Below are 19,463 nucleotides of genomic sequence, written 5' to 3'. Positions count from 1 at the left end.
CCCCCAAAAGGGCAGCCATATTGTTCTCGGAGAAGATATTCTATCAATGGAGGGACGAGTTGGGTTTCCCAGTCTATGGCGGTGAACCGGATGGGAGCAGATGCCTCCTGGCACGACCTGGTAGTCACAATATTAACAGATCCAGGGCTGGGCAAATGAAGGTAGGATCTAGGAGACTCCGTGGCTGAACATTACATCAAGGAAGGTGGAGGGTTCTAGAATTTCCCCAAATCTGGCAACATCTGCAGGTCCTGCGAGGCAGTTTCAGTAAAAAAAAAAAAAATAATAATTCTGTAAAGTTTTGTTCAATAACTTAGAGATAAATATGAAAATGCATACTTGTGTCAAAATATACTAATTGGTTACGTGGCTCGAGATGTCCTACTTGGGCTTTGGTGTCAGTAGAGTTTGGAGATAAGATTAACACATGCAGGTCTTCATTTTCTTTTGAGGGTGTATGATTTGTTTTAAATCACCATGGAAACCTAGAATTTGACGTCGGATAAGAACCTCATTTCATATAGTCTGCCCGTTTTAAAACTCGACTCCCCACAGGTGGTGACCTCCTCTCGTTTCCTACCAATGGATGAATCGTCGAACCACCAGAGTACCGGCTCCATGCCCTACTTAATAGGAATCTCCCAGATCCTAGGGGTGGCGGCGTTGGCCGTGACCGGAACATGGATGTCGCATTACAGAGGGGGATTTTCTTGGTCGGGACCTTTGCAGTTCAATGTCCACCCTCTTTGCATGGTCCTGGGGATGGTGTTTCTATGCGGAGATTGTAAGTACAAACCTCAAATAGGATGTTTTGTGAACAGATGTCTTCCATTCATATAAGCCGGTTGGTGTTATGATAAATATTATTGTTTCTTTTCCGGACAAACGTTCTGAAATCCCAAACTATGTATCTTGAAACCCTTAGAACGTTGGCTGTCCTTCAGGATAGGGTTAGAAGCCTGCGATGCCAACTAACAAAGCAGGCCGGCATTAATACCATAGGGTTAGGCTTTTGGAGATATACCAGACGTCTGATATTGCTACAGGGCGGGAGAGGACATTATATGTCACTCCAGAGGTGACTAAGGTCCTAGCAGGATCATAGGAATTGTAGTTTTATCACATTATTTGCAGTGTGCAGATAATTGTTGCTCTACCCCATGGTAATAGCGCTCTAAGAAATGATTAGATACAATTCGACAATAAGATGAAGACACGCTGGTAAAGGAGACCCTGTTCTTGTGGGCTTACACTCTATTAACCCTATATAGGTCACCAACCTTTCAAAGAAGGTGTCGTCTTCTGAGAATCGTAACCCGAAACGGTTACTTACCTGAGCTTTGATGTCGTTGCATAGTAAAGTCGAAATTAAATCCTCTACCCGATTGAGAACGATTCTGTTGATTCAGTTGAAGACAAACAACCGCCCCCCCCCCCCCCCCAACCAGCGAGAGACATCAAAGCAGCTTCGTATCCTGTTAAAAACACCCCGGTACCAAAGTGCCTGTTTATATTCTCAGCGAGCAAATAAAAGATTAACTTTCATTTATTTTAAATTCCACTTAGAATCTTGTAAATATCTTCAGAAAAGGCTCGTCCTGGCTTTAAAATGCGATATATCGTTATAATGCGGGGAATGCGATATCGGTGTTACGTGCAAAAAACCAAAACATTGACCGTAAATGAGTTAAATATTCCATTTGTTGCTATGGTGATTTCACCGCAATTAACACTTGGCGCCAATTGTGAGGCATACAGTACAGAGGTGGAAGTCCACGTGGTCCTGGCCCCTCCAGAGCCGGGAAGTCAACCTGTGACCGAGCGGCCAACCAGCCCGCCATAGGTTCTAAATGTGGAGCATTTGAAATATGCCCCGGATTCTAAGCGGAACGTAGTCCACAATCGTGAACATACTTTGGACCCAATATATTTAACTTTTTTTTGGAAATTGCAGATTTCAGGTGTTTTCTCCCCGGTGGTACATCTGATTATTATTTTTTTTGGGTGTATTGTGCCAGGATTCTTGACCCGTCAGATAACTCCCTGTTTACGTGATTGTTAATGGGTTACGGTTTAGCTTCTGTTTGCAGTTAAATTATCTGAGATCGCAGCAGCGCTCCGAGCCGCGTCAGGCAGGCTGAGACGGCTGCATCTTATTAAGCAATTAAAATACAATTTTCCTGACATCTGCATCAGAAACTGGATTAGCCTCATCAATGACGCGCCAGGGCGTGCGCAGGATAACAGTGACGTTTACGATGAGCTTTAGCGCTTTAATGAGCAATAAATGTCCCGAAGACGGACAATTAACCAATAATAAACCAGTCTGTTTAATTTTGTTATTGTTAATTTTTTTGACATATTCAGCAGGTAATGTAGCTTTTAAAGTGTTGTTTCAACATATTTACGGATATGGATGCCTCCATTGTATGTGGTCATGTGATTCTAGGCTCCACCCTGTTTTCCAAAACCACACTTTGCTGATTGCTTTATGGCAGCCGTGTAGTGAGACCCACACACCCAATCTGTCAAATAAAGCCTTGCTAGATGAATTTTAAAGAGCAGATTCGAGGTTTTGAATGCAAATAATGTTTTTAAATCGATTAGAACAATATTTAATAGATTCTGACATTTTGATGTATTTATAGAGGGGGGGTGATAATTATTTAACGTTCTGTGGACATCGTCGCTTTCACTGGTAGAATTCCAGCAGGAGGTATCTGGGGTAACATTGTGTTAAGTTCATGAAGTCGTCTGAGGCTTATTATGTTTTTTTTATATCACAAGCTGATTTTTTTGTGTCTTTATTAATTTATTTCTTAGCGCTCCTGGTGTACCGGGTTTTCAGACACGAGACTAAAAGAGCAACCAAGATCCTGCATGGGGTTCTGCACATCATGGCCCTCATCATCTCGCTAATAGGTAGGTGTCCCTGGCTTGGGGAAGGCGGCGGGGAGGCAATTCCGCAGATAAACAATCCACGTTCCTTTCTTCAGGGATAATCGCTGTGTTCCAGTTCCATAAATCGAGCAGCATCCCTGACATGTATAGCCTGCACAGCTGGGTCGGGATAACCACGTTCACCCTCTACCTCCTGCAGGTAAATTGCCAATCCCATCCCCCACCCCCCTCAACAACCAAGCAACTTTTTTTATGCATTTTCCAATATTTCTGTTTTTAATATAGTCCTTTTATTGGTGTCAACACCTTCTCAACAGGCTTGCACACCACTAGTGGTATCTGCAGCCTTTTCTATATTTTTTTTGTTATTTTCAATATTAATGGTATTGTCTTAGAGCAGATTTTTGTCCTTTTTTTGTTCTGTCCTATTTTCCTAATTCCCATTCTTCTCCCCCCAGTGGATACTCGGATTTATCATGTTCTTCGTCCCAGGAGTGGGTTTCGCATACAGGACCAAGTTTAAACCTCTACACTCATTCTTTGGCGCATCCCTGCTGGTGGCCGCCATAGCTTCGTGTCTCCTCGGAATAACAGAGAAGCTGCTCTTCTCGATCCCGTGAGTGCATGTACATTTATATTTGCTACCCGTAAATAATCATCTTGTCTGCCTCCGAGCTCTGGTCAGTTCTGGTTCACGCTCGTAATAATTGTGAGCCTGGATCCAGGGACGTGGTAACGTCAAACAACCCATGAGTTACCTCCCATAATTGATTTCCAGCTCAGTAAACTACGAGCCTGCCAAAAGCTCACGGTGACCTAGGTCTCCGAGATCCAAGCACTTGTTAGTAGACTCTCATACAATGTATGTTTGGAACAGTAGACACTTAAAATGATTTGCTGATACAGTGACCATAAGTAGAATCTAGGAGGCAAGAGGAAGACTTCAGTTCATGGAGGGCTTACTGTAACAGGAACATCCGGCTTCGGTAGCGTTTGCTCCAGGTGCGTGCAGAACCGTGAATAAACATCGTTAAAACTTTTTTAATGTAAATGTGACCTAAAAATTATTTTACAGAAGTGAGGGTTGTATGGTCTGTTGGTCTTATGTTTACTTTAATATCTATTCTTTGTTGAGGATCCTACTGGTGACGCTGGAGTGTCCCTTTAAACAGTACTTAATTTGCCATTGTGTCTATTACAATGCTTGACTCTTCCTTACAGCAAAGACTACTCCAAAATGGTACCCGAGGGCATCCTTGCAAACTCTCTGGGTTTGCTGCTGGTGGCATTTGGAGCTGTGGTCGTATATGTCTTGACTCGGGAAGAATGGAGGCGCCCACCGCTTCCAGAAGAGCAAGCTCTCTCCATCGATTTCAAGACGCTGACAGAGGGGGAGAGCCCAGCGGAGCCGTGATGAGCGCCGTCTCCGGCGGATGGCTCGTATCTTTATGACCTGCTTCCTCCCGCAAACTCCGACAACGCTTGCGATTGTATCGTGAGATGCTTCCTGCGGTCGGAGGCTTTGCCATCTATGCCCAAAGACGTATGATGAGTAAGAGAAGTCTCCCACTCCAAGCAGCATCCACTCAGGAGATGTCGTCAATGTATCCACATCTGTAAATGTGACCTTAGTGCGAACCTGCCTTCACGGTCTGTAACACAAGCGCCCCGTGTTCAGATTCTCCCCTCTTGTAGCTACCTACCCCAGTATATCTAACAGTTGCCCACCTGATCACCTTGGCCTACCAGCCTCTGTAGGTAGAAACCCTTTGAAAAGATAGGTGAGTGTTGGTTAAACTGGTGGAAAAACCGGTGCTACAATATTACTTTGCATTGAATAATCACAAAGTGGCGGCTGAAAAAGCAACGCCCGTTACAACCCCATCTGAAACTACCCTCTGGGCCAGGTCTATTACCTGCGCAGACTGCGATCTAATATAGCAGTAGCCGCAAAGCTCCAGCATGCTTTCTGTTCTCGTGTACAGCTAAGAGTGACCTATAGATGTGGCATTTAAGTACAGATAATGGCTTAATGAGCATTATAGGAATTGTAGTTTCAGAAGCGCTTCGTATCGTTATACAGACACCTTATTAAAAGCGGCGTGCTGCCCCCGTAGGGCACGTCACAAAAATGTCTTTACAATGTTACTTCTTTTTAACATATTCTAGCGTTTTCACTGCTAACCTCATCCACGCGGGTAACTCTGTGGCCATATCCCCCCCGACCACGTGCCAAGCGTTTACACTGGATTTCTGTATTAAATGTCTTGTGATTGTACGCACCGGTTGTCCCCGTCCATTGTTTCCGAACGAAACCGACATACATACGCGCAGCGAAAGGAAACACACGGCGGTGAGAGAGAAATTCCTGCTTATTGCTAAAATCACATATTTCTTTTTATTTCCAGTCTTAAATTTTATAGAATTTTATAACGATATGAATTTCCTTTTTTTTTTTTGCATTAACGGCCTCCCCTGGGCGGCAGTACCACGCGTCCAACGCTCTAACAGTTAAGATTTACACATCTTCAAAAAAAAAAAACGTAATGCACGCGGAGGTTTGATTCCAAGTGTAATTAACCATTTATAAATAAGTACATTTTTTTTCCTTCCGTCTCATACAGTTTTCTTATTCAATTTACAATTAAAAGTCTTTTTTATAGAGGGCGGATCTGAGAAGGAAGTTAAGAATTTTCACATCTATGTCACAGCTCACATGTACAGACAAGGAAAAACAGAGCAAGCAAGTACAGCGGAAATGAGAAAAAGAAAACTTAAAACATTTTTTGGGGGGGGAGGTGAAACAGGGCATTTTAAATACCCTTATTACACCCACGAGTGCACCCCCGGCCGCCTCCGGCATACACCTCGCGGAGTGCCTTGGCGGCTAAGGTGGCATTAAGAGCAAAAAAACAAAATAAAACTATAAAACAGTTTTTTTTTTCTCCTTCCCTTTTTGTTTATTTACAAGATAGTGGGGGTCACCAACAAGGAGAAAGAGGGGGGGAAAAAGTGATTGTGTGAAGAAAAGGAAAAAAAAAAGACCCCTGTGAACTAGACACCAATATATATATAATATATATATATTATATATATAAAATCAATGGTGGTGTTCTGTATATTGGTAAAGAGAACGGACCATGCATCGGATAAATACACTGTACAGAGAAATAGTCCTTCTGATTTGGGGGGTGAGGAGATGGAGGTGAAGAACGGAGCCCCAAAAGGTATGTCCAGTCTTTCCGACGTGCAATAAAGTAGCAAAATAGAGGAGGGGGGGAGTGGAGGTGGCCGAGAAACCACAGCAAAGAGGAGGTCGTGACAGTAAAAGAAAATAGCCATGTTAGGTTTACTTAATAGTGCACTTTAGAAGTATGGTTACCGTTTCTACAAAGGCAACCTGAACTCGTATCCCTCGTTTCCACCAGACATCGACTAAATGGTAAAGTGACCGGAGATGTGGTTAGTGGGAGCGTCCTGTAGATAAGGGGGGGGGCCTTGCTACGGATATGGATATCCCTGAACTATGACCCTCAAAATCCAATTAGAAGGGCTTTGTTTTCAAAAACTCTTTTTGAAGCTACATTAAAAGTTTTTGAATGAGAATGGAGAGAAGGCTTTTTTGCATATTGCAGTCTTGGCTCACATTTCACAGACCCCAATCCCCAAGAATATTTCATTTGAAGGCATGGAGGCCATCAACGTGCCACAAAAGTACATCCGATAAACCTTGCCGTTCCCTGATGATGTAAGAAGTCACCACCACAGGAAACATTATAACTGACAGCTTTAAAGTAACTAGGAGAAATCTAACGGGTACGGCTTCATCTAACAGCCCAAGCAGGTTATATACGTGGCGCAATTTAAACCTTGGGTAAGAAGTAACCGGGTATGGACCATCAGCCCTTGGTGGCACAATACCTGTGTTTTTAGCAACCAAAAACCTGAGAGGTCTACACTTTACCACCCATGACTCTCTTAATTAAAAGCTCTTGTACTATGAAATGATGGTTGTCCCATAAAAGTAGATCCTTCACGGGTCACAGCATGAGGAACACTCCTGAATTAGGTGTTAAGGTCTTTAGAAATTGATACAATTAAGGGAATATAACGGGGTAAAAATGGGACATTAACTCAACGCTGTCAAGTTTGGACCAAATTCGTTTTTGGCCAATATGCCAACCGTACCCCCCAGCACAATGCTGATTGGAGTTTGTGAAATGGAACCTCGGCTGATAACATTGATTCCAGACAGAGACTAGCCTTTTGTTATCTATATGTTTGGGTTTTTATGTTAATGTAAAGAGCCCTTTTTAAAAAAAAAATAAACACCCCAAAAATAGAATTTCAAGATTTCCCCAATTGTGCCGAGGACACTTTTCTCACACAAGAAGGATCGATGTGTAATTCAGACATGCGCGACGTTATATTAAGTGAGCCCTACGCGCACTGTCTGCAGGAGCTCTGTCAAAAGGAGGAAACGAAAGGTCGCTCCTCGTAAATCCCTCCCAAAAAAGGTGGGAGTAGGGGCTAACTGGTTGTCCTAGCGAGGTAAGTGCAATTTATGGTTAAAATCTAGTTTCTTTTTAACAATAAAATACATTCCCAAATTAAAAATAAGACGGTGGGGGGGGGGAAACAGGGTTGCCCCGTTGTGTATAACTAAAGAAATCCAATTTGTTCCAGCAGGTCAGAGATAACAATGTAGTTATTAGTTCAGAGCTGGCGAGTGGAGGAGAAGGAAAGGGAGAAGACCGATGCTTCAGGAAGATTTTCTCCCTCGCCAGATTTTAAGGAGGAGGTTTACAGGGAGGTTGTGTTGGGAGGGAAAAATAGGATAGGGGCACGTCTGTTGTCCTACACATTAGACTCCACAAATGGTCTCTTTGGTTTGATGGGCGAAGTCTGGCCCTGTCGGGAGTCCCGGGATAGCTGACGATACAGGTTGTCCTGGTAAGCCTGAGCAACAGGCAATGTTCTGGCCACCTTTACGTCGGGGTAAGAAGATGCTTGTGTGACTCTCTCCAGTATGTCCCCCCGAGAGCCGTTGGCCAGCACTCCATGTGGGCCGTAGTAATCGTCTTCGAGTAGATGTCCGTTCTGTGCATTGTTTGTTTTGTTATAAAAGGCGATGTTGCTTATAGATGACGGGGGGCTGAAGGATTCTTGCTGAGGGTGGATCCCAGGAGACGTGGGGCTGAGAACAGTGTCCACAGAAGACACGGCCCACGTCCGGCTCTGCTGATGGTGGTGAGGATACTGCTGAGTCCGTGCCGTCTTATCAATTATACCCATGAAAGGGGTGTTCCTGGAGCGAGCGGGCTCGTTTGGGTAATTCCCCTGGGGAGGGGACACAGGAGACAACTCGTCACAGAGCCTCTCGTAGGCCGGCTTGAGTGGGATCTCCATCTGTTGAATGGAGGCAGAAGGACGGAAGGAGGTGGAGAGGCTGGAAGAGGACGAAATGCTGTTACTCGATGGAGAGAAGCGAAGTCCTACACTCTGTGAGTGCAACAGCGGCCTTGGAGTCGGTGGATGAGGCTTTATTTCGTTGGGATTGATGCTCACTGGCCTCCTGATAAGATGAGAGACATCGGGAGAACCCAGCTGGCTAGAGGGGATAGAGGAACGCTCAAGATCCAGCTTGGTGTGGCATACCGGGTAGTAGGAGGCAGACTGGCTTCGCCCAATCTGTGGTGTTTGGTTGTACCTCATTCCACCCCTGTAGGCAGATGTTGGCCGCTGGGGTATGTCCTCTTTCACAATTCCTCCATGCTGGCAGATGGCCCCTGCACTCAAACTGGCCTGCACATGCTGCAAAGGGCGTCCATCAGCTATAAGACCCCCCAGGGATGCTTGGTACACTAGACGACTTTGGCTCATTTCCCCTGATGACGTCTGGTACTTACTGGCCATGCCGTGTGCCACTTGGCCATATGTTCCTCCAGGAATCACAGCACTGGAGTGTACAGCAGAACTGGGTTGGTTGCTCCGTACAATATGAGCCTTGGCTGGCTGCAACCTGTGCGCAGGTTGGGGAACAGCAGTTGGAAGCTGTGACATTTGGAAAGACCTCTGAGACATCTTAGACAATGGAGATTTTGGCCTTCCGGGGTGTTGACTAACACATGGCTCTTGCTGGTACCGCACTGGGGATCCTGACTGTTGTCTATACATCCCAATGCTTTCACTGGGGGGACTAGCTCTGTACTGTGGTGCTCTTCGCAGTGGTGAAGGAGGTGGGCTGGGGTAATCCATCATTTGGTTTCCCATAGGTGGCGGGCTGAATCCATACGGCGAGCTCTGATGAGCTGGAGATGTGTGTGGTGGACTCGGTCTGTAGTGGGAGTTTTGGTGTGTGGGGGAAAGTGACGGCGAAGTAGATTGGTAGCCTTGCCGTGTAGGAGATCCCACCGAGCTGTTTGACCTGAAGTCGAAGACTTGGTGTGAACCAGACATGTAGGCTGAGTCCCGATGTGCAGGAGACTGAGGTGGACTCTGCATGCCTGGAAGACCCTGGCATTGCCTCCCTTCATTCTGTAACCCCATTGGCATGTTGTCCATGTCTTGCTCAAGATATTCCTCTTCGTAGATGTCTTCCTGTGTGGAGTCTATCTCGTCATGCTGGACTTCTGGCTCAGGTTCGTCATGCATCTCCTGAACCTCCTCCTCCTGCTGAACTTGCCTGCACTCTTCCTCCACTCTCATCAGGAGCCTCTGGATCTCCCGGTTGTTGGGGCAAAGCTGAATGGCCTCGTTCAGATCTTCCAGAGCAGCTGTAAATTGCCTGAAAGAAGAGGATACAATGTTTCATTTTGAGCTAATCACACAAAGACCACCCAAACACATTACTTTTTGTACAGAAGATCTACGAACAGTGAAGACAAATTCACATTCCGAGCATTCCATTTTTCTTTTAACAATATTGTCACTCTTGAAGCGGGATTGCCAAAAACAAAAGACATAAAACAAGCGAGTACATTGGCTGGTTGGGAATGTAATAATGATAATGAAATAATATATAAATAATATATAAATTAAATGCAATGTAATTTTATTTAAAACTAGCCAAAGAAGCGTTGAGTGGATTGGTAACGTGTTTGACAGACTGGGGTACGATGCTATGGGAAGCTGTTTGAGACACAACAGCTTTTGGTGATAAAGGAAACTGGGCACACTGGTAGAACTGAGTCTTTACTAGTGGGTGGTTAAATGTCAGCCGCACTTATCTTACTGGTTGCAAGAGCAAAGTATGGCCACAAGTAGGGAAACCTCTGTGTTAAGGGCATATTTGTAGCCTCCGCAGTGTTCTAGTGTACAATTAAAGCTCAATAGGCATTGTGTCTGATTTGATATATGTTCCCGGAATGGCTCCACATGTCCTCGAAAGGACTGCTAGAGGGAAGCAACTGCTGACGTCCCATCAAACTGGACATATCTACCCACTAAGTCTCACCTGCTGCTCCGTTTGGCTCTGGCTCGTGCGTAGAATGCCTCGTAGGATTTCGGCTTGAGCTCCAGAGCTTTAGTGGCGAATTCCTCCGCCATGCCAAAGTCCTGCGACAACACGATAAGGGGTTTTAATATTTAAAGAGGCTGGTGGGGGTAAGACAAATCAGACAAGTGGTATGTTCTGGTGACATGTCATGTATGGGTCGCTGTGACTGCGGGCGGGAGGTCAACAATGGGGTGCAGACATAATAAGAGACGGACGCTGGACTTAAGAGATAGAAAAAAAAAAAAAGAAATTTCCTACCATGCAAAGGGAAACAGAAAAAAGGAAAAAAGAATAATTTTAACCCATGGGCTTTCAATTCCTTCCTAAAACATCCCCAATGTTATAGATTAGAGGTGTTGCTGTGAACCTAGAAGGTAATAGAGCTAAATCACATGTAAGAACACACTAAGACAGGTTGTGGTACTGTATTACGCAAAAATGTAGTGGGTTGTGATGAACGCCAGTGATTAAAGGTACAGCCTTATATATAAAAAGAAAGGGTTAGAGCGCTACACTGTTCTCCTTGGAGGAAAACACATGCCGGAGACAATAGTCGGCCAGATGGCATCATCTACTGAACTTGTAGATTCCATTTTTGTAGAGCCCAATGAGAAGTATTTTAAAACTTTGTAAGTTCTCTTTCCACTCACATTCATCTTCCGTCGGCAACGGGATAGGTTGAGTAGAAGAGACACCTTGAGCTCCCGAAAGGTCTTGAGATCCTCCCCGAATCCCTCACGGGGGAACTTCTTCATGGCGTATTGGTACCTCTGCGCAGCCTCTTTTACTTTCCCCTTCTGAGGAACGAAAGGCACCAGTCTCACAAATACTGATATCTAACCCAATATTATGCGCCCCACTGCCAGCCAGCCGCCCGTTCTCCTATCTCAGAGTCCCTCTTTCCAAAACCTAATGAAACCTAGAACTACTTGAAACTCATCCCCTTGACTGTAGACCCAAGAAAAGCAAGCTACAAAAAACTGAATAATTCAAGAAAATCTACGACTATGGATAATACCTCCATCCCAAACGCTATCAGCGTCCTATAATCTCTCTTTCTCCATAACCACCAACCTCATTCATCTCCGTGTCCATCAGTGCCCGGCTCCTCTGTCCATTACCACCGTGGTTTATCCCTCTTTCAATCCCAATGTCTACCCGTTCCAAAGACATCTCTCTCCCTTAATCTTTCTCTCCTTGGTATGTATTTAAACCTGCATCCATCTTTCCTCACTTTCAATGTCCACTTCCAATCTCATTCGGAGATTTGTCTCCCTCTCATTAACTTCCGTTCACATTGGTTTCTTTCTCTGTCAACTTTTCTTCCTAAGTTAACTATATAAATAGATCTCTATCTACCAACTTTCTCTTGCCTCCTTATATTTATTTCTTGCCCATCTCCAACTATCTCGCCATTTCATACTCAGCCTTTTCACCCTTATTCTGTCTCCCCTCAGCTTGAAAATGTTTTAACCGACCACCCTCACCATGCTGTCTTTTCCTGTTCGCTGCGTCCCACAGACTCCTCACCTTGTAGAACATGTCTCCTTCCTCCATCAGTTTACTCAGCAGAATGACCATGATGTCTGGCTTGGAAGTTGCCATGGCCCAGGTGGCTGGACCTGCAGTGTACAGGATGCATGATGGGTAAAAAAACTGATACAATGCAAAGGGAGAACCAAATAGGAGGAAAGCGAGGCATATGGCGGAAGTCGAGGAGAAAAAAGGGATGAGTGAAAAGGAGGCTGAAGGGCAATAAAGACAGGGGCAGAATCTTAACAACAAAGAAAAACACAACAAGTTGGTCAGATAGGAGTATTGAGGAAAAAAAGAGAAGGGTGTTAGGTGTGAAACAAAAAGGTAGACCTGGTGGGTAAGGATTGTGTGGCTGGATGATATAGGAGACTATACATGGCGGTAGGTATGTGGCTTGCTGGTACGGCACTGGGGAGGTGGCTGTGTGCTGGTTGGTATGGCACTGGGTAGGTGGCTGTGTGTTGGTTAGTATGGCACTGGGTAGGTGGCTGTGTGTTGGTTGCTATGGCACTGGGTAGGTGGTTGTGTGTTGGTTGGTATGGCACTGGGGAGATGGCTGTGTGTTGGTTGGTATGGCACTGGGGAGATGGCTGTGTGTTGGTTGGTATGGCACTGGGTAGGTGGTTGTGTGCTGGTTGGTATGGCACTGGGTAGGTGGCTGTGTGTTGGTTGGTATGGCACTAGGTAGGTGTTTGTGTGTTGGTTGGTATGGCACTGGGTAGGTGGCTGCGTGCTGGTTGGTATGGCACTAGGTAGGTGTTTGTGTGTTGGTTGCTATGGCACTGGGTAGGTGGCAGTGTGTTGGTTGCTATGGCACTGGGTAGGTGGCAGTGTGTTGGTTCGTATGGCACTGGGTAGGTGGCAGTGTGTTGGTTAGTATGGCACTGGGTAGGTGGTTGTGTATTGGTTGCTATAGCGCTGGGTGAGTGGCTGTGTGTTGGTTGGTATGGCACTTGGTGGGTGGCTGTGTGTTGGTTGGTATGGCACTGGGTAGGTGGCTGTGTGTTGGTTGGTATGGCACTGGGTAGGTGGCTGTGTGTTGGTTGGTATGGCACTGGGTGGCTGTGTGTTGGTTGGTATGGCACTGGGTAGGTGGCTGTGTATTGGTTGGTATGGCACTGGGTGGGTGGCAGTGTGTTGGTTGGTATGGCACTGGGTAGGTGGTTGTGTGTTGGTTGGTATGGCACTGGGTGGCTGTGTGTTGGTTGGTATGGCACTGGGTAGGTGGTTGTGTGTTGGTTGGTATGGCACTGGGTAGGTGGTTGTGTGTTGGTTGGTATGGCACTGGGTAGGTGGCAGTGTGTTGGTTGGTATGGCACTGGGTAGGTGGTTGTGTGTTGGTTGGTATGGCAGTAGGTAGGTGGCTAGACTGTTGGCTGGTCTGTCAGTAGATTGAAAAGTGAGGTGTTGGCAGACAAGGGCAGGAGGTGAGGGAGAGGTAGGTGGAGGTGATCGGGAAACATTGAGTGACAGAGCCTTAGTAAAGAGGAGAATATTCTGAGAAGGAGGTGAGGTTGAAAGACAGGGGAGAGATGACTGTCACAAAATGAGAGGGTAGCAGTTAACTGGAAAGGTAGGGAGAGTGTAGAGAACCGGAGGGGATAGGGAGAGCACAGAGAGCTAGAGGGGACGTATTGGGAGGCAGGGAGAGCTGAAGGAGGAGGCAGCGAGTTTGCAGAGAATTTAAGGGGGAGCTGCTGAAAAGGGATAAAGCGTGTTATCTGTTTAAGGCTAAGAGGAGCCGAGCAGCTGGAGGGGGCAATTATCTCCCTTACAACCAGCACACACACCCAGCACACACACACATATATATATATGAACACACACATACATGAACATGTCAAACACATACCCATCACGCTCACAGACACATCGATCTACATGTTTCATATTCCGTATAGAATGTTACGTTTCTGTCTGTAACCTGTAGGTGGTTAGAGTGTTGGCTGGTCTGTCAGTAGACAGTTGAAAATGTGCTGTAATCTGCACTGCGCCGTCTATACCTGTCTGTAATCTGCGCCGTCTATACCTGTCTGTAATCTGCGCCGTCTATACCTGTCTGTAATCTGCGCCGTCTATACCTGTCTGTAATCTGCGCCGTCTATACCTGTCTGTAATCTGCGCCGTCTATACCTGTCTGTAATCTGCGCCGTCTATACCTGTCTGTAATCTGCTCTGGCTCCCGATGCTATTGCATTCTGCTCTAATAGCCACCAGGAGGCAGTAGATCTCCAGCAGCTGGAACTACACCACGCAGAGGCAGATCGGAGCATACGGCCCCTTTCAACACTCAGATATAAGGTAGAAAACCATGGTGAGTTCTAAAATTATACAGGACCCTCGCACCGCATAAAAGTGGATTAGAGACTGTTACATTAAACTCCACTGTGCTTCAACGCTAATGTGGCTCAATGCGTTAACTACCACTAGACTTGTTTGTGTTTTTCGTGACTGTGTGCGGCATGCAGGGACAAATTGTGATGGACGCCATGGGGTCTAACCTTTTGGACGGCTCGGTAAAGTCTGACAGCCTTAAAGCAGCAACCAAGGTCAAGGGAGAGAAAGGAGGAAGGAGTGCAGAAAAGAAGAGTAGAAAAAAACAAGGCGGTGGGAAACCGAAGAAGAAGATGAGAGAATGGAGACAATGTGTATGGAGAAGGGAAGGATTTTTGGAGGAGTCACAGGCCAAGTTAAGAAAGCCAAGTTAAGGAGGTTGGGCAAGAAAAATTACGGAATTAGGGCAAGAAGGGCAATAATGAAGTCAAAAGTGAACCGTGGAGGGAAAGGTAACAAGTGCGAGGCAGAGGAACATAGGAGAAGTGAGAAGGGATGGTCAGGGAAGGTGGTGAGTGAGGGAGCATGAGGGTAAATAAATGGCGTGATAGAGGAGAAAAAACAAACCATGTAGCAGGAGTGAGAGAGCAGTGAGCACAGAAGCCTTAATGTCGCAGCAGCAGATCTTCATCAGGCAGCAGCGGGGACGGGCAGGGGGTGAGACGCGTTTCGTCAGTGATGGACATTTAACACGCAGCAGCCGGGTTAACAAGGGATCCTGGCACTAAACAGGAGCGTGGCCACGAGGAGGGGGGGCAGTAAGACGAGACAGCAGCGGCTGTGGTCTCAGATCATATACGGGACGGTTACCCTGGTCTCTGGATCCTAAACACAAAACGTTGCTCTAATGCCACATATCCCTATCATGACAGAGCCCCTGACGTACCACAATGTGGACCACAAACCGAAGAAAGCATGCATGCCTGCGAATAGTGACGTTAAACAGAATGGGAAGCGTCACATCCGAAAAACTGTAGCAGCTTTGGAGGGGAAAAGGGGGCAGTAAACAACATTTTGAGCCATTGCCGATCATCCGTCTCCTCATACCTATCTTGGCTCCCTTCTTCAACAGAGCCACCACCACGGAGGTGTTCCTGCAGCCCACGGCTCTATCCAGTGGACGCATTCCACTGTAATCCACGTGTTCGATCATTGCGCCATGATCTACCAGGAACTGGACCTGGGGCAGACAAGAGAAAGCAGTTTGATCACAGCCTGGACCGTCCTGGCCAAAGCTGCCTTCTAAATAGTAAGGGCCACAGCTTCTTAAAACACACTCAATAATCCAATGGTGACCCCCAAGGAACCAGGGACCAGCTCCTGACTTCTTAATGCCCTCTTACATCTCATGCCTAGTTATTCTTGCAGAACTTGGCAGAAGCCATTCCCTGTCTCAGCTGAAACCATGTAAATGACTTACCACCTCTGCATCTCCATAGAAAGCAGCAAGGTCCAGTGGCGTGCGCCCGTTCTTATCTGTGTGGTCAGTGGCGGCGCCATTTTCCACCAGAGCACGAACCACGGGGAGATGACCTTTGAGACAAGCCCAGCTCAGAGCAGTCAGACCCTCTTTGTCCATAAGGCCTATGGAAGCACCTGTAAGATGGGACAAAGGTTAACATTTGGTGTCAACCTTTGACATTTAGAAGTCCTTCAACGATTCCCGAGAACCAAAAGAATGACATGCGTGGGTATATATAACTTTTAGCGATATTGAATGTGTTAAGACAAAAGCATAGACTTGACACAGACTTGAGATACAAAGTTGCTCCATTGAAGTCTAACCACCAACCTTGTGCAAGTAGAAATTCAACAGTAGCGATGTGCCCCTCTGACGCGGCTGTCATTAGCGGAGTGCGGCCCTGTTTATCTGCCATGTTGACATCTGCCCCGTGGTTCAGAAGAAGGTCCACGATCTAAGACAGGAACAGAGTGATGCGTCTATTCTCGTCTCCCACCTCATAATTGTCAGAAAGTATCAGCTCCATCCCTTTTAGCCATTACCTGCCAGTGCCCCTGTCTGACGGCACTGAATATTGGGACCACTCCTCGGCGGTTTGGTTGGGACACGGCTGCCTCTTGCTCCAGAAGAAGACGGCAAACGTCTAGCTTCCCTCTCCCCGCCGCGGCTGTCAGAGCTGGATCGGCAACAAAAAAGGGTTTAAGGCGAGAACATGAAGCATCAAAAGGTGAGTGAGACGAGGGTTATCTGGTGTGTACTGGGTTTGGGCAACAAAGTGGGCATGTGGGTAGGACATAAAGAAACAAAACTGGTGGCCAAATGGGCAATTCATTTATTCGACACCGTAAATGCCTTTGAGGAAAGTCCAAAACTATGAGACCTCTAATGCTGTTATATACGAAAGCGGTCTCGGCCCAACTTGGAGAGGTCACTAACCTGTCTCTCCCCAGAGGCCATCAAAGCTGTTTATCTGAGCTCTCTGCTCTTCCTCTTCGTCCTTCTCTGGGAGATCGAGCAGGTAAGACACAATCTGAAAGAGAATCAAACCCAGGAACAGAAGGTCATTTGGGTAAAAACTCTGCTTCTCCTACTTCTCTGCCAACAACCAGAAGCCTTAAAAAGACATCAAATCCTAAAACTTGCGTTGAGGGTTTGATGACACCAGAGACATAGTGAAGGTGCTTTTATCAAATAATTTTTATGCCTTATACATTAGAAACATCACTCGTTTTACAATTGGAAGCCCGGATCCTGCCCAGGAATAATTCTTTATTCACATAAAATATTGCCCAATCCATATGTTCATCACAACCGTTGCCCTATTGCCATTGCAGCGGAAAAAAGCTTTTGAAATATTTGTTGAAGATTCTTAACACCACATATTGCTTAGATAACGTTTCTCTTTCCTTTTCCCATGAGTGAAGATGGGGGTACGGTGAGTTTTGTATGTAAACAGTCTACGTTTAGAAGTTCTGCTCTGATAAGAGGAGGATTCTTTTTAATAAATAAATGTATCCTTGCGTCTTGTATTGTAAATCGCTGGTCAAAGTTCTGGAAAGACCAAGCCATCAAGAAGAAGATTCTAATGGTTATTAATGGTTTCCATCAAACTTTGATTTTCTCCCTACAAGCTGAGGAAGATAATAGGAAGTATTCATCGAGGAAGGAATCACCAGCCTTATTGTCGGGCACAGCGTTTGGTGAGAAGACGCCTGGGGCCCTGGCATGTGAAAACTCGAACAGCAGAAATAATAATATCTCATCTCCCACCAGCCGCAGGTGGCAAGATAAGTCTTGCTCAGACTTGATAACTATCTTAGTGCCTGGAATACATTGGCGGTACAAACAGACCAGCAGGGCCTTCTTCAGGCTTCTGGTTAACTCATTCCACCATTGTGGTTCAGGCGGGTCAACAAACTTTAAATACTGAAGACGGCTTTAAAAACATTTAGGGACGGGGCTCTCCTAACCTCGGAATAGCCCATGCTGGCGGCCGCGATCAGGGCTTGCTGGATAGCTTGGCTCTTCTTCAGAACGCCCGGCTGCTGTCCGGCAACGGTCCAGTCACACTGGATGAGGTATTTGACGACTTCCAGGTGACCTCGCAGGGCAGCATGGACCAAAGCACACTGGCCGTTCTTATCTAGCAGGTCTACCTGTTGGTTCGGAGAAGGAGAGAGAAGGACCGGGAGAGGGGTTAGCAAAGAAAAATGAAATGCTACCAAAAAATAAGAAGATGTAGTCAAGAAAAATAGCATAGAGTGTAAAAGAGATGCAGTTAATAGACTTTAAATAACACATGTATTCATGTTAATTCTTTTGGCCTGCTGAGTGAACTCCTTTTTTGAAGGATTGGGCAGGTTCCCAGACACTCTGACATACACAGGCGAGAAGACAGCTTCGCTGTTGTGAGCAGCCTTCTCTTCAGAGACCCGAGAGCGATCCTGTCTATCTGGTATTGTTTAGGTTAACAAGGCGTTATACAGTTACATAAGTATCAGAATGATCTATCAGTAGAATAGGTGTCTAGAACAATCTAAAATAGAATGCTGGCAAAATGTTTGCTTTCTTTAGTCCCCAAAAATAATTTATTTCTATTGACCTGTGACATCAGATTCGCACTATTTGGCCCTTTAGACTTGAAGGTGAATGATGACAAGGATCTCATGGTGGGGAGCACATTGTGGACGGGGTTGGATTCTCCTAACCTACCTTGGCATGTCTTTTGCAGAGAAGCATGACAATGGTGAGGTGACCAGATGCAGCTGCGTATGCCAGCGGGGTAAGACCACTCTCTGAACTGGCGTCCACGTTGGCAGAGAACTCTAGTAGGAGGGCCACCATCTCGGTGTACCCCAGGTGCGCCTGGACGCACAGGATGGGGGCGTTGTTCAGTACCTCGGTGCGATAATTCACATTGGCTCCACCCATGATCAGCAGCCGGCTCACCTGATGAAGCAACAGAACAACAATCAATAGGGCGACATGTTCTGGGCGCCAGCAGAGGACACCTCTACAAGGCAATACACGATGGGTTTGTGATCCGTCAAAGTAGGAAAGGATCATCTAGGGAGCTATATGGGAGATCTCCAGGAGAATCAGCAAAGAGTGCATCTATCAGGAACTTGGCTCACCTTGATGTTGGGCGTGTAGAGATTTCTAAGAGAGGCCAACGCCATGGAAAGACCATCAGTGCTGTAGGAAATCCACAGGGCTTGTAAGATGGATGAGGAGACGCCGACTTTTTTACTCAGACCCTGCTCAATACAAGAGAAAGTGATATGTGAGAAAGATAGAAAGACATAAGCTCTCTGTGCCATTCATTTCCCTGGGAACATTCATGAATGCTCTCTTGTTACCTTGAAGATATGAGCTTTGAGTATATGGTGTCCCAGCTCAATGGTTTGCTGCCGATTCAACTTTCCTTCCTGACGAGCGAACCAGAACGCAAGGAGAATGTGTCCGTTCCTGAGGAATATACATGGTTAGTACACATATATTATATATATATATATATATATATATACACACACACATATATACAGCATGTTCATCTGTAGAAAAAAATCTCCAATGGGAGTGAGACAGGTTGGTGCTCATGTGGTCACAGTGGATATATCTTGAATAGTTTGGTGCTCATGTGGTGATATAATGCAGCACCATGAAAATATACCTCGTCATAAATTCATGGTCATAATGTATGGCCACAGGTCAATGTGGTAGGGCAACCTA

The 19,463-nt window shown here is 46.0% G+C and overlaps 2 protein-coding genes across 3 annotated transcripts in view; one reads left to right on the top strand and one right to left on the bottom strand.

Annotated features, from left to right (window-relative positions):
* Window positions 1–582: 582 nt before the first annotated feature.
* On the top strand, window positions 583–4,315 carry LOC149275636 (transmembrane ascorbate-dependent reductase CYB561-like). The gene is made up of 5 exons (XM_089504523.1): window positions 583–784; window positions 2,824–2,922; window positions 2,997–3,100; window positions 3,360–3,517; window positions 4,123–4,315. The coding sequence occupies exons 1-5, from the start codon at window positions 583–585 to the stop codon at window positions 4,313–4,315; spliced, it is 756 nt and encodes a 251-aa protein (XP_089360649.1).
* Window positions 4,316–7,758: 3,443 nt separating this feature from the next.
* Window positions 7,759–19,463, bottom strand: part of LOC149275635 (protein TANC2-like) — an 85,276-nt gene continuing 73,571 nt past the window's right edge. The window contains exons 14-27 of one of the 2 annotated variants that reach the window (XM_089504499.1): window positions 19,091–19,199; window positions 18,866–18,988; window positions 18,444–18,680; window positions 17,702–17,887; window positions 16,668–16,761; window positions 16,274–16,407; window positions 16,062–16,185; window positions 15,690–15,865; window positions 15,317–15,449; window positions 14,437–14,466; window positions 11,930–12,021; window positions 11,050–11,196; window positions 10,358–10,458; window positions 7,759–9,688 (exon numbers count right to left, since the gene is read on the bottom strand). In XM_089504499.1, coding sequence (XP_089360625.1) covers window positions 7,759–9,688; window positions 10,358–10,458; window positions 11,050–11,196; window positions 11,930–12,021; window positions 14,437–14,466; window positions 15,317–15,449; window positions 15,690–15,865; window positions 16,062–16,185; window positions 16,274–16,407; window positions 16,668–16,761; window positions 17,702–17,887; window positions 18,444–18,680; window positions 18,866–18,988; window positions 19,091–19,199 — 3,616 coding nt within the window. The remainder of the gene's footprint in view (window positions 9,689–10,357; window positions 10,459–11,049; window positions 11,197–11,929; window positions 12,022–14,436; window positions 14,467–15,316; window positions 15,450–15,689; window positions 15,866–16,061; window positions 16,186–16,273; window positions 16,408–16,667; window positions 16,762–17,701; window positions 17,888–18,443; window positions 18,681–18,865; window positions 18,989–19,090; window positions 19,200–19,463) is intronic. The other variant, XM_089504500.1, reaches the window with a different exon arrangement.

Source organism: Sceloporus occidentalis, unplaced genomic scaffold (genome assembly GCF_023333645.1).
Source record: "Sceloporus occidentalis isolate IW3139 unplaced genomic scaffold, rSceOcc1.0.p SCAF_274, whole genome shotgun sequence".
Taxonomy (NCBI): domain Eukaryota; kingdom Metazoa; phylum Chordata; class Lepidosauria; order Squamata; family Phrynosomatidae; genus Sceloporus; species Sceloporus occidentalis.
The sequence above is the reverse complement of the archived record's forward strand: the minus strand, read 5'-3'. Positions and strand labels throughout refer to the sequence as shown.